Here is a 15,846-nt window from a genome sequence, read left to right as displayed (position 1 = left end):
AGCTATAAAAAAATTCTACAAAGTTGAAAGAAGTTTAGTGGATCGCTCAAATATTATTTTGTGCGATAGGCTAAGGATCTCAATAGGAATAAAGTGTGTTGATTAACAACTTGAATCACCTTCAGGACAAATGTGCTCGGAAAATCAATACTGATCAACAATATAACGGAACGATAAAGTAGATAGAACTGAAACGATAAATGAGGATTATCCCGCAGGGGCGCCTTTATCATTACGTAGAAATAAAAATGAACGATACGTAACATTTATGATAATCACAATTCCAAGACCTTCCAGAAAAACCCTAGATTTTGGATTACTGTCGAGAAGAGGCTTACAATCACTGATCCTATTGCATTTCACATTGTACCTTATTCACGCTGGCTCTATACATTGCTGATCTCATATCACGCTCAATAACGAAAATGTCTCTTCTCCTTCGTGTGTACTCATTTCGCTTCGCGTGCATTCGTTTCATTCTTCACACTGAAGCGATTTTTGCACCAAACAAGCGTTCCACAGAAAACGCACACGGTAACACACAGATGCATCGATAACATAGCGAGAATGACCGTTTCTCGAACTCTCGGTCAAACCTGTTAACAATTGTTGCATCGGAACAAATACAAATGGCAACAAAAGTAACGAGCGCTATTGATACGTGCAGGATATGAACATATTGACCTTGAATAGACAATTGCATGGTGAGGTTCATTTGCAGTTGATTGAGTAGATCCTTGCTGGAGATAGTTTAGCCAGTGGAACGCGAAACTAAATCACACCAATCATTCCAGCAGAGAAATAATTTCCCTTGTGAGCCGGCGATGGAAGACCAGCTTGATTTTTCCGTACATAATTTGACGACAAACATAATTATTACGCCTGCTTTGCCATGGCTCGGATCGATGTGTTGAAGGCAATGCCAGATCCACAGCGAGTGAAATATTCGCTCGCGTCCACAGCTTCATTAATTGAAAACATTTCCAGACTATGAGATTGTAATGTATAGCATATAAAACAAATCTTAGAGCATTTCCGATTCAGTTGGTATGTAAATCGTTAAAATCTGTTCGCAAGAAAAATAGTTACTAGCGTTAATTTTATTTCATAAAAACGTGGCCTGTTTTGTGATTCGGTACCGTTAATTAAACACGTAGTCCTACGTCAAAATACTGGCTGAAGTGAAAAAAACTTTTTCATTTATTAATTTCGAAAGTCCTGCACTTGATGTTCAGGAGTATTTGACGAACGAAACCATGAAAAATTCGCTTTAAAGTTATTTCACAATGTTACTGAACATTCACACAACCCTCGGTTATCGTGCCGTAAACCACGTTGTCGGCATTGAGCTTCCTTCACTAGTTTAGGGAAGCGTCTAAAAATAATTGATGTTTAAGCGGAATGAACACATTTTTACAATTAAAATTACGAACAAAAATTAGTTTTTCCCTACCAAATTAGTATTCTATTGAATTGAAAAACACTTTCAAAAACAATTTAGAAATACGTGTTTCAATTAACTAAATAACAAGATGTGAAGATTTTCATTCGAATTCTAGTATTTTAAAAAAGGCTTCGTGTCTTCTAATCTGATAGAGATTACACTAACAAGTTAGGGACCCAAATTATTGCCCCTTATTGGTAGACGCCACCAGACGTCGACACTATTCCATTGTCATCGCGAATATGTCAGAATAGAAGTATTCGGTTTACTGAAGGTTGGATCTGTGATCATCATGCTTCGAAGCTCCAAACAAAACGTACTGAATTCAATCGAAACTCAGAATTGCTTCATAGGAAATAGAAATTTGAGTAGCGTCATCTACTATCAGTTGCAAGAAAAACACATTTATTTGAATAATAGAATGAAGACATACAGTATTCAAATTCTTGGCCATCGCTAGCCACTACTTTTTCCCATCTTTCTGGCAATTTACGGATTCCATCGCGAAAAAAGCTATTCCCAAAGAACGTCCAGATTATGGGACCAGACACGAGTCGATGATATTCCATCATGACAACGCGCGTTCTCATGTTGCTATTCGAGTTTAAAACTATTTGGAAAACACCGAATGGGAGATTTTGGTTTACCCGCCTTGAAGCCTCATAGCCCAGGCCCTTTCCGACTATCATTTATTTCGATTGATTCAGAACGCTTTGAGTGGAATATGCTGCATTTCAGAACATGGTTAAAAAAATTGTGCTTCAGCTACACTTTTCTTCCAAAGGGAATAGAAGATCAAAAGTTCACGCAAATGGCGCATATTTGCAACGAAAATCGACAATTTCAACCCAGTAAAATTTGAACTTGTTGTACAAAACTCAAAGTCTTGTAAACAAGTTTTGGTTGACACATGTCGACACATCATGATTCAGCAAAAATCAGCTTTCATCTTGCGGAAACGGAACGAATTATGTTGCACACCCAATAAGATGATTACGTCCACAATCATCAGTGATGGAGATCCAGCACAGCTCTGCTGCTGTTAACGAGAAACATTGGACAATCTGTGCTGGTCATAAGAACATGATGCAATCGTCGTATCGACTATCTCTGGGTAAGATTCAATTGGACAGTGTAAAAAGATGTGTTCTTTTGGGCTGAGAGTTTACCATATGTATTGATGAGATAACATGTAGGCATTTCAATCCAGCTCGATTACAGCTGGAAACACCAATGAGCCTAAATCGAATAAAGGAAGGAAGGTATTGTATTATAGAGACTTTAAACTTTTGCAGTTCATTCGTCTCTAGCCTTGAGAAAGGCCCTTTGAAAACTCTACTCTATTCTACTCCAGCGCTACCACCTCCGCCCTCTTGCCTTGAGAAAGGCACTCGATCCCTCGCCGTCCAGCCCGTCCAGCAACGATGTTGTCCAGTCGGTGTCCACACAAAGAATGATCGAATAAACAAAATGTTTCCTTCTTAGATGGCCCTTATGTTCCTGGGAAACTCCGCCGTCTCAACTAAAATCACTTGCGTCATTTTAAAACAGTGCCTGGTTGAGATTCCTCTGCCAATTAATTTGTATTTTGAGTGAAAAATTCAAGAACGCACGTGTACTAGTGCAAGTCGAAAATAACTTTAATAACTATTTTCGCTACGAACGAATTTTGCTAAGCAATCGAATAGGAAATTCTCTAAGATTTATTTGATATTCTTCAGATTACTATTCTCTAATCCAATGAACGGTGTAAATGACCGCATTCCGATTTTCTCATACATTTGTTCTGGCCGTACCATGTACCATGTACATTTTGTCTATTGGCCCAAAAAAATTATCTGTGCAAAGTTTCAGCACAATCGGACATGATTTAGGGGTGCCTCAAAGCCCGAAAGGTCGATTTTCGGTCAAATTTTTTTTTAGAAATAACACCAGATCTCGACGTTTCATGCATTTTTAAGTCATTTGGCATAAAAAAAAATTTCGATTTTCCAAATTTCCTTTCTCCTTGGAAGATTTTCGAAGATGAAGAAATCAAAACTTTGAGCGGTTTGAGGCACCCCTAAATCATGTCTGATTGAGCTGAAACTTTGCACAGATCATTTTTGCGCAAAGTTTCATGGTCACGTGGTCGGTTTTTGAAATTTGACATGACCATTTTCGCTGCCACCCTAAGGTGAATATTTGACTCGCTCATCTACTGCCCAGTCAATCTTTCATCATCGCTGTGTAAGCTATTGCAACGAATAGTTTAACGATTCGGTTGAACCGTCACGTTGAAGCTGCCAACATCTCAACCTCTACCAAGAGTACCGTTGCTGCGAAGGAATCTTTTGAAATGATTATGCCGGATATTGAAAAGGTATACGACAGCGTTTGGCAGGACATGGTTAATTAATTCTTCGAAGCTCCGGCACGCTTAGCAAGCTCTTGAAATATACCAAAAGAAGTTAGAAATTAAAGAGAAACCTTCACAAAAACCCAAACAAACAAAACACTAACAGCAACTATATTTGGCAAGTAACGACGTTACATGTTCCGACGAAACAGAATAAGGTTTGATTCAATTAGAATCCAGAATCACTGTTCGTTTAATAGCAGCGGTCGTAGTAGGCGTATCTGAAATCATCTGACAGCAAATTGTTTGGAAGATCTGTATCTTTCGACGGATAAAATTTCACGTTTATTCGTTTCGTTTTGAAAAAGTTGTGCAGGATGGAAACTGAGAAAAGAAAGTTGATTTTGGACACCGACATTCAAAATCCGGCGTGGTCAAGTAGTAAAATCGCGAAATCGCTGAAAGAGATTAAATAACCGTGCTGATGGATGAAGAAACGTACGTGACGATGGATTTTGGACAGCTCCCAGGCCTGATATTATATAGGGCCACTGCCAGAGGAGAAGTCCCCAGAAAATTTAAGTTCGTTTTCGCTGATAAAGTTCTTGATGTGACAAGGGATTTGCAGCTGTGGCTAGAAAGCCAAGGTTCTCGTCAAGAACAAGACAATGGACTCGAATGGAAGAGTGCCTGCTGAAACGTCTCCGTTTATTAAAGCTCACAAAGGTCAGGTGAAGTTTTGACAAGCTGCCAGTACAGTCGAGAGGTGCTTCAGTGGTACCGTGACAATGGGGTTGATTATTCCGCCCGATCAAAAAATATTAGCCAATTTTCAAGTGATAATTGAGGAAGGGTGCCAAAGTAGGAAAATTCATCAGACCTGTAACGGAATAATCCTCCCTATTTAGTTGTAGATCTTCAGACCACCCCCTGCTGCAGACATTATCTACCTAAACAAATAGGCTTCATAAATCTTCGTTTTTCTACCCCTTATATTTTCAACAAATTAGAAAGGTTCTTTTTAACCATTTTCCTTCAATATATGATGGATTGAAGTTGTTTCTACAATCCCAGTAAACCTTATACGACATAATAGTAGCAGTAATGAACTGTATATTTCACAGTGTACAATTCACGTTTTGTAAAAATGCACTTACTATGTAATGTAATACTTTTCTTGGAACAAACTGCATTAACATGCACTTTTTGAGGAAAAAGAAAAAAACCGTATAGTAGACTTCCACCGGATACGGAACCGAATTGCGCTCATCAAACTTGGATAGTACATGTCCTGTCGTCTCGGGTGAACTTTTAGCTAATATGAAAGCATAACTTTCAATGTCGACGCATCATCCTAATGTTTCGCTGCCTCGCGGGGCTTCGGGTGACAATTTTATATCTAGAAAATTTACACTAAGCTTCCCACAACAGCTGGCAAAAGAAACCGATTCAAATCTCTACTATGTGTTGCCGTTCTGCATCATTTAAAATGTGCTGCTCTTCATTTGTTTTACCACTGTGAAGTACTAAGTTTTTTTTTCTCTAAATTAACTATAACCGTGTCAAAAGTAGCGTGGTCAACTCTAACTTTGTTTCGTCCTCAATAATCGTCGCTTATATAACGAAGGCAAAGAGAAAGGTCATTTTGATTTTGAGTTGGTTTCTCTGCCCTGGGAGGGGGGTGCTAGACAGTATACTTGGAAACAAAAACAAAGGAACGAAACAATACATTGAATAACGAACAAAATATCGGGAAAAATCGCAAAAAACGCGTGCACACGTAAACGTCGTCACGGGGGATATTCGGGAGGGATTGCAACAATTTGAATCGAAGCTATGCCAAATTCCTTTAAAGCTTCTTGTTGATTATTTCGATATAAATGTGTATTTATAATTTTTTTATAGGATGTTAATAGCATTCATTGTCCGCAAAAGGAGAGAAGTATGACTTTTTTTTGTTGTAGTTGCTGTATGAAGGAGAAACCGAAAATAGTACGGTGAATTTCGTTTCGTTTTTAAAATATTTCTACCAAAAAAAGATCACAAAAATAGCAGTGTGGGTTTTGTTTTTGTTTCTTCAACAGAAAGGCGATTTTGCATTTTTTTTTTTTTTTGACTAACTAAATGATAAAAGTAAATCCGAAGAACAACAAAAGTCGACTTTAGGAGCGCATGGGAGTATAAATAAATAAATAAAAATTTTAATATCATATTTGTGGCCTGATCGAAACGGTGTAGGATCGGTTGTTCTTTTCTGAAAAGAAGCACCCGAATGGCTTGGGTTTTGGTTTTTTTCCTCTACGTGTTTGAGTAGTCGTTTTGAAACACGTTTATCGCTTCCACAGCGGTAAACTTAGTCGACAAAAGTTGCGTTTGTTTTTTTTTGTATAAGTATATTTTTTTTATGATTTAAATAAGGAGTACGTAGTTTGATTTTTAAAACCAAACATTTTGGGTGAACACTTTTTTGAAAAGCGATTACGATGCGTTTAGTTTTTGCTCTTTGTTTTTTTTCATGCTTAACGTGTAAATTCTGGTTTTAAAAGTAGTCAGAGGCATTTAGAACGCCGCTTTGTTTGTGGCAAATGATTGAAGAAACTGGAAAAAATATACACTTCCATCAGTGGCAACTACCAATGGAAACCAAACGATGATGTTAGGGTTATAATTTACACAATAAAAGTAGTTCCTAGTTTGGCTACGAGACTATACAAACAAAATTACAAAAGACAACTGACCGAGACCAAGTTTAAAAAAGTTGCTTGGAAAAAACACAAAACTTCTGGTCAGCAAGCTGTTTGTAGCTCTTAAATAATGTATATGTACAAGAGTTGGGAGGGTGTAGCGCTACTTATTAGAACCTGGGGTTTGAAATGAATTTCAATATTTTACAAGTCACTACGCAAGACTTTGAAAACCACTTAGTGGTTAAGAGTAATGATTTAGTACATTTTTTTTTGTTTACTTTGTGTTTTTTTTTCTTACTTTCCCCCGTTTCGATCCAGTGCGTACTTCACCGCGATTTATGTTTTCGACAAAAACGAACGATTCCGACGTTTGCATTATTTATATGAAGAGCTGTTCCACCGCAAATGACGTTTTTTTCATAAATTTTATTTTTTTTATTTGGCTCAAATTTTGCAGACGCATTCTTTATGATCAGAAAGGACAATTTGTACCATCGGTTTCTCATTGTGACTCTAGCCTCACTTTTGAGAAGAATCCAAGCAAAGTTTGCTTGACAATTTTCAAAAAAAAAACGGTCGATTCAATTGATTTGGTGTCTTCCGCAATGGTTTAGATTATTATTGGGACTATGTGGCGAAAGTATGTGCTGTTAAAAAAATGTTTTTATTATATTTCAGAAATAACACTAAAAACTCAATTCTCTCAAAAAAGGTGTTTTTGATTTTTTTTTTCATTTCTGTATCGGGATGTGAGTTAAATGTTTCGAAAACGAGAACTTGAGTTGGTTAATACCTTCTAACCAACTGAACGAAATGTTATGATAACCACTTCGTTTGAGAGATCAAATTTCTACGCCTTATATGCTTGTTAATTATTTATTCAAAAACTTGTTTCAATAGATTGAAAATTGCCTTGGAAACAGGTTATTGAAATCACACAAATCTGTATATAAGCTGACGCCCGCTCGGAAATCCATTGAGTTGTAATTGCGATGCGACATGTGGATGATCTTGCTCACACGCCTAAGCATTTTGCTCTTCCCTCCCAATCACATTTCTTTTCTGCCACCGGAATGAACAGAATACAAAGCACCTAGGGGAATCGTCATAACAGATATATGCAAGCTGTGAGTACTTTTTTACTCGCTTGCATTTTTGATAAACGTAATATGTGTTCCCGAACACTGGCGCATAATCAAGGCGCTTCGTTTCCATTCAGGACCACCAACAAATTTAAATGAGCTGAACTTTACGTGTATCTCTGTATAAAAAATCCATATTTATACTCATCCACTCACACACTAACAAGAAAAACTTTCAGCGCCCTTACAAAATATTCATTCATTGAGAATTAAGAGACGAATAATTTTCGCGTGAAAGTCCCTTAAAAACAAGCATAGCTAATGAAGTTTATTGCACAGTGCACCATGATAGAAAAAGAAAAAATATAAAATCATAATAAAAAAATTGATTTTTGAAAATTTTTGAAATGCTTCTTATAATTGTTTTTAGACCCGATTTTATGAAAGTACGCATAATTTGCAGTCAAAAAAGTGTACAGCAAAATTTGCCAAATTTTACCGTTTCTGAGATACAGTGATTTCAATCCTCCTATACTCGCGCATACGGTCTGTCAGACCGATAATTAATGAGGTGGCTGAATTAAATGACTGTCAAAACTGGATGAAGTTGAAAAAAATATTTTCAGGTGTTTTTTCATTCAATTATATGTTTTTCTTCAAATAGCAATAGCAATATTGCAGAGACACGCATAGTCTGTGAGTATACGAATTACGATTTTGCAAGCGAGTATAGGAGGGTTAAAATAAAATTTAATAAAAATTCCCAATTTTTTATCGTTTTTGTATGTTGCAATAAGAAGAAAGAACTCAAAAACATGCCTAGACGCATGTTTTCGTCCGCCATGGCGAATGTTCCGGTTAACCCCTTGCCGTATGATTTAATTTCCAATAGAACTGCCCAAACACGAGCACATCGATTCGTTCCGCTACTCTGCTGAGCATGTGCATCTTACATGGCCGAAGCAGTCCCACGAACATCATACGCCTGATGCTATGTATCTATTTCACATCGATACATAACGAATGAGGTTCGATGTTGTACGTTCTGGCACAGTCTAATCGCTCCGAGTATGGTTCGTCGTTGTACGGGAAAGGGTTAACAGCCGGAAGGCCACTCGCAAGGGCGTATATTGTTTTTGTAAGTAAGCTAATATGATTACGTTCCATAGGAATTTCATCGTACTCAATTATCTGTCTTAGTTTTTTTATCACCATCCGAAAAAAGTCATTTTTTTCTAATGCAAACGTTATATGAAATAAAATTGTGTACGCGGGTAAAGATATTTAGGTCAGGGGGAAGTGGAAGTGTGGATTGAATTCAGTTGAATGAAGAGGCAGATTTGTGTTCATTAGTCACGTCAATTAGAATAATCATTGACTAGAATAGTTCATCAGTCATTCTCGCTCTCGACGCTCGTCAATTCATTTTCTAGTCAAGTCAAATCGTGTTGACGGCGAATGCCGAAGCAGTGCTAGTCGAAGCGAAGCGACTGAGAGGAGAGTCGATATTTATTTTTCATCACAATATAAAATTAGAAAGAACTTTTTTAGTATTTGTCAATTTAAGAATAACTACGATATAGATGTAGAATGGCATTTTGTTTTGCAGCGTCGCATGGTAAAGGACCCTGCGATGCCTTATGAGGAACAATAAAACGCATGACTACAAGGGCAAGTCTAGCTGAAGAACGTGAACATCCCATCAAAAATGCAAATGAACTATTCGCTTGGGCTCAGAAGCGAATGGAGGAGCAACTCACCCAAATACTCTTTTCGGTGCAACTACAACAGAGTATGAAAATACCAACCAACAGCTCAATGAACAATATTCGAAAGTGATTACTATTCAAGGAACACAAAAAAAATCATTTATTCAAGTTTTCAAAGATAAAATCAAATTTAGGCAATTTTTAAACTGTAATGATAGATGAAACAACAACAAGAAATCTGTAATTAAATGCGACTCTCTGTCATTGTATAAAAATTTGAACGAAAATATTTTCAGAAAAATAATTTTCTTATCTGAATAAATTCGAAAAACATCCAAAAACGACCGTTAGCTGGCCAATAAATTTTATTGTAAAATCACTGTATCTTGGGAAGGGTAGGGCAGTAATTAGAAAAAAATAATCTTACACCTTTTTTGTTGCAAATCATTCGTACCTACATAAAATCGGATCAAAAGCATTTATATGAATCATTTCAACAATTCTCAAATATCCAACTTTTTTTGTCCATTATTTTTCCATTTTGACGCACTGTGCAATGAACTTCATTAGTTGTCCGCTGCAACATAACAAACAAACTAAAACCATATATTTTTTGTGAAAATTGAGTTTTAAGCGTTATTTCGAAATAAAATAATAATAAAACATTTTTTTTACGTTTCCATATAACCTAAAACATTGCTGAAGACACCAAATCAGTTTAAACCCTCTTAAAGCCAAAAAGAAGAAGCAGAAGACACCGAATCAACTAAACTAATCGTTTCTGAGTTATATTTCTTCGAAAATTTTCATGCAATTTTGTTTAGACTCACCTCAAAAGTAAGGTTAGAGTCAAAATGGCTAACCGATGGTGCGAATTGTCCTGCTTGATCAGAAAGGATGCGTCTGCAAAATTTTAGCCAAATAAAAAAATACAAAAAATCGACCTTCGAAATCAAGTGGAACAGCTCTGAACTATTCACTAATCTTATCTTCTTTGTTTTTAAGAGGCTTTAAACTTTGCAGTTCATTCGCCTCTATACTATTCACTAAGAGTATGAAGTTTTTACTTATGCGGTTTTCTGTGATTCGCTAATTAGTTATTCTCCTATCGAACCACCGTTTGATTTGCTGTTATCGAAACGAGTAGCGTTTTTTTTGTGGTTCGTCTGTTTCAGAATTAAATTCTCAGTTTATATCTAGTGGTTTATTACCTCACCTAAAAATGTAGCAAAACATATTTTTTGGCGGGGATAAATATCGACAAATGAGTTTGAAAAGTTCACATCACGATGTGTGACGACTAACTTATCGGTTCAAGTACGGATAAGATTTTGTGGACGATCGATCGCCGTCTGCTCTGCTGGAAAATGAAGCAGTTCCTCTTAGCAAAGGTAGATGATCAACTATCAGTTATTAGCACATTTGATGGCATCCTTGGCATTGGAGCTGGCCTTAGAGCTGGAGCTGTTTTCCAGTGCCGCCATTGCGACGGATTGCGGAGAACTCGTGGATACGTTAGACGCCGTGGAAGCAGCCGATGTCGGCCTGGATGGTGGTCGTGGCGAGGGCGAAGCTATCACCCCACTTGTGCTGCTGCTGCCACTGTTCAGTACTGAAGGGTTGGATGTTGGATGCTGTAACTGCTGCTGCTGCTGCTGCGGTTTGTCCTCATCTTCGCCAGATCCAATCGGATCCGGTTTCAAACTGGTGGCGGTAATTGAAAGACTGGCTGGAATAGATAACGCTAACGTGCAGGGAGGGGGTGGTGGTGGAGGGGGAGACTGCAAAATAAGCACAGAATCATCTGGGCTGCGTCGGAGTGACTTCTTCAGTGGTTTCATAATGACGTCCGATTTCTCCGGGAAACTGTTCCGTCGTTCTATTCGCTCAACCACTACCTGCTGATTGTTGCTACTGTTGGAAGCTAGCGAGACCGGTGAGGGTGGAGTGGACGAAGGAGCAGAGCCATTGACGGTGGTGACGCTGGCCGCTGCCAATTCATGCTGGTGTTGCTGTTGCATTTGCAGTACACTCGCTTCCGTTGTGGCTATTTTGAGTGATCGATTTAGCTGCTGCTGTAGCTGGGCCACCTGCTGCTGCAGTTCGTCTCTATCGCGCTGCAGTTCCACTATCAAATCGTCTTTCTGCTTGTGGTCCTGCAATAGCCTCAGGTGTTCGTTCCGGATTTGTGCCGTCTCCTGTATCAGAAGTTTGAATATATTTAGTATTTGGTCTCGGGTTTCGTGTGCGACATCCTTCATAACGTCACCGATGATGTCGAGTGGTGCCATCGAGTTGTTGCTGCTGTCCGGTTCACCGGCCAGGCTGTCATCGTCCGTATCGGTGGACAGTTCGAATTCGGGATTTCCCACGATAGGTGCTCCGGGCATCGCCGCTGGGTCTCCACCATTCTTCAGTATGACAGCTGACGACGGTAGATGAGATCGATGGTTGTGCAGGTCCTCGTTTAGCAGGGGCGTTCGACGTGGCGATGGTGGACTAATTTGCTCGTTGACCAGCAGCTTTGGTTTCTCTGAGATGATGCAGCCATTCATGGTGTTCATAATGACAGCGGGAGGTACTGGTGATGTGGATGAGGTTATTTCGTTTGATCCAGAGTGCACATCAGTGACCGGACTGTATGGCAATGGAACGGACTTGATTAGACCACCGACCAAGAATTGAGCGCCCACTGGAGGGAGTAAAGGTGATTGCGGTGCGGAAGGTACTTGTGGACCGGGAGACAGCTCGGGTGGCGGTGGCGTCGGTGGTTGCTCCTGTTTGATCTTCACATCGCACTTTATCACCGATCGGATCATGTCAGCCGGTGGTGTGGGTGGGCTTTCTTGCTTAATTTGTACATCGCACTTGATCACCGATCGTTCCTTGTCCGAGGACAATCTTTCGCGCTCACGTTCTCGTTCACGTTCCTTGCAGAGCACTGTTTTCCGCGGGACGAGGGCAACATTTGGCTGGAAACTTCGCTCGAACTTATCACTCTCCGACAGTCGCACCACACTTTCCGGATTCTGAAGCACGGGAGGCTCTTGGCTGAGCGCTAATATTCCTCCGGGAGAACCGACCCCTCCCACCGATCCGTTTATGATCCCGTTTCCGTTGAACGCCATGTGCTGCAGGAGAAGTTGCTGTTGTGCATATTTTTGTGCTTTTTGCGTCCACGGACGAAATGCTGAGCTGGGCTGCCGGCTATACTGGTACAGGGTGGCTTCGTTGATTAGCTTTGGCTTCTTCATTGGAATGTCGCCGAGCGGCTCCGTTTTGATCGTCACCAGGCCCGTACTTTCGTCGATGACCTAGAAGAGAAACAAAAAAGAAATCGATTAGAACGTTGTTATAAACAGTGTATGGGGTAGAAGTAACAAATATAGTAGTAGTACCAATTACGGTGATTTTTGGCGTAGGATTACGTCTTTCGGGAACATATTGGGGTACAAATTGAAAATCGAAAATCGAGCGCACCGTGAAGATTGTCCAATTTGAAATGCTTATTGCTCAGCCATTTTATGATGGATTCATGAGATTTTTGCGTCATTCAATTTCGGCACTCCATAACAATTTTTTACATTGACTAAAATAATATATGTCATGGAACTAACTATCGAACAATTGAAAAATCTCAACCCCTATCCTAACGGAAATACTCACTTCTGATAGGTCGAAATTGACGACACATGCGGCGGTTCCCTAACAGAGACATCAAAACCAAGCTGCCTGGGGGAAATCGGCATCGCAGATACATGAAAGTAGGGGGAGCTTTTATTCTCACCGACATGTATTCCCTAACGGAGATTTCAAATCCAAGGTGTCTGGGGGAAATCAGCATATAAATACCCTCGTGGTCGATAGTTATACTAACGACGCGCACAAATGGATAGTGCTCATTGTAACTAGCGTGGGCATTGCTGATTGCATACGTGCTGGCGGATAAGTTGGGAGCGATGAACGAGTGTTTTTTTTTTGTTATTTTCGTTCCAATAAGAATTTTTCGATGGGTAGGTTGAAGAATGATGTTTCAATGAGCTGAATAGAACTTATGCTAGATGGAATATAAATAAAATTAAAATTTGGAACTTTTATGTTGGTTGCTTCTTAAAATTTCATATCAATGACCGATCATGAATTTTGAAACTTTTAGCAGAACTGTAAGCGTAAAATTGTATATGGTAGCTATTGTGTTAAAATGACTTGAAATCATGTATTTTGAAACTTTTAGCAGAACTATAAGCGTAAAATTGTATATGGTAGCTATTGTGTTAAAATGACTTGAAATATGAAACGATTTTTTTTTGTCCCAAGGAAAGTTCATGCGACGAGCAAAATTGGAAAAATAAAGGAGTATTCGAAAAAGTGATTCCACATATGCTCTATATATCGTATTGGGTGCTGTTAGCTCTATTGAAATTCGCCTTGAGGCATGTAGCATCGTGTTCCGTTGGGTTTAAAGCGAGAAGGAAATGGGTTGAATAAACACTCAGAAAAAAAATTATAAATGAAATTACCTTTTCCATTTCAAATATATTTTCTCTATACTAAAGTAACACTTTTTTTCTGGTGAGAAAACTTGTGTTCGATGATGATTGATGAGCCATGTCGTCCAGGAATACAGAGGGCGGCTTTGGTACGTGATACGCACTATCTAATGACTAATCACCATCTTTCTATCATTATCACTCGGTTATGGACACTGGTGGAGTGAACAAACAGTACCTAACAACCAGACAAAACGGACCCAAATCATTATCGAAGAGTTTTACAATTTATCCAAAATCAGCATGCACCAGATAGCCTAACGGAATCCTACGTCAACTATGCGGTCGTGTCTTGGATACAACCCTCCTGTGACTTTTTTTTATCCCATCTGTTTATTTTTGTTATTTCGCTCATCTAGGAATTCAGCTGTAACAGAACCGAATTTATCGTGTACATTTTTCTCATGTTGTATATAACACATTAGCCATTTAGGCGCAAGAGTATTCCTATCCCATTGATACACATTTTTATCTATTACACATTAGCCGTTTAGGCGTTAGAGTCTTCCTATTCTATCGATACACAACACATGTCGCATTTTTCGGCGTAAGAATATTCCTATTACGGTGATATAAGTGAGTTTTTTTTGTTAGTTTAGGGAACATGTCTTATTTTAACCTCTCACGAACATATAACCAAATGGTCGGTGTTAAGTCAGAGGGGACCAAGTAGCAAAATTTAAAATTTTGAGTTATTGATTACATTTGGTTAAGCATTATGTAAGCTACACACCACATTTATCAGATTTGATAAATCACGCATACAGCAGGAATAACGGATCGAAATTGTTATGATCAACCAAAATCCCTCATAGTATGCAGTCAGAGCGGACCATGTACGATTACCATGGCGAAATGGCTCTATATCATGTGCAGACAGAGTAGACCTTGTGACAATCATTTGTATATTGTATTTAAACAATATCCACGCGTCGAATTCAAACCAACAAAACATTTTCTTGAAGCTAATAGGCACCTTGTCGAAATGTGCCTATAACTCGTTAGTGTAAAATGTGCACAATCTGAGTATATTAAAAAATAAATTTGATCCACTCTGACTGAATAGATCAGTGAAAAATGCTGGTCTTCAGTATGAATGATCGCAAAATGTACTATTTCAGAGTGCGATTTACAATGACGATGCCAACGATGACAATGAATTCAAATTCTACGATTCTATTGACGAATACTAAGATGATTGAAACTGGGAAGTTTATGCTTTAAGGGGAGAGCCTGGTCTGGAAAATAGGAAAAAGGGGTTTTTTTTTTTTGCATTTTTGGGAAGCTTATGCCCTCAGAAATGTTGTCCTAAACGGATTTGTCAATATTTGACTTCGTTGGAAAGTTACAGCCAAAAGTATGAAATCACCTCAAGGGGTATAGTATTGCTGTATGAATTTTAAAACGCGTTTTTCTCGAAACCACGTTATTTCAACTCGATCGATTTAGCTGAAATTCTTTATCAACATGTAAAAATGAATTATCCCCTTAACAAGTTCGTCGAGCAATCATGTTCATGCCAGCAGTAGATGGCGGAGACTATTATGCTGAATGCAAACAAACGTTTATGCAGCTTTGAGTGCTTTGAGGCACCCCTAAATCATGTCCGATTGAGCTGAAATTTTGCACGGTTCATTTTTTTGGGGCCAATAAACAAATGTACGTGGTTGGTTCTTCAAATTCGATAATTATTATTTTCCATACCTTCATTGCCTCCCAAAAGGTCGATTTTTGGCCAAATTTTTTTTTCGAGATGACATCAGATCTCGATGTTTTAAGCATTTTTAAGTCGTTTGGCATTAAAAAAAATTCGATTTTCCAAATTTCCCCCCTTGGAAGTTTTTCGAGGATGAAAAAATCAAAACTTTGAGCATTTTGAGAGACCCCTAAGTTATGTCCGATTGAGTTGAAACTTTGCGCATATCATTTTTTGGGCCAATAAACAATATGTACATGGTCGGTTTTTGAAATTCGATTATGATTTTTTTTCCATACAACCATTGCACCCTAATGTATATGTTAGAGGCAACTTTCTG

At 38.6% G+C, this 15,846-nt stretch overlaps 1 protein-coding gene across 2 annotated transcripts in view; it reads right to left on the bottom strand.

The window, feature by feature from the left end:
• Positions 1-10,449: 10,449 nt before the first annotated feature.
• Positions 10,450-15,846, bottom strand: part of LOC129778189 (uncharacterized) — a 395,208-nt gene continuing 389,811 nt past the window's right edge. For both annotated transcript variants that reach the window (XM_055784935.1, XM_055784936.1), the window contains one exon: positions 10,450-12,574. In XM_055784935.1, the coding sequence (XP_055640910.1) occupies positions 10,667-12,574 (1,908 nt within the window). In that variant the 3' untranslated portion in view covers positions 10,450-10,666. The remainder of the gene's footprint in view (positions 12,575-15,846) is intronic.

This window comes from Toxorhynchites rutilus, chromosome 3 (genome assembly GCF_029784135.1).
Source record: "Toxorhynchites rutilus septentrionalis strain SRP chromosome 3, ASM2978413v1, whole genome shotgun sequence".
In the NCBI taxonomy this organism is placed as follows: Eukaryota; Metazoa; Arthropoda; class Insecta; order Diptera; family Culicidae; genus Toxorhynchites; species Toxorhynchites rutilus.
This window is presented reverse-complemented; position numbering and strand designations above follow the sequence as displayed.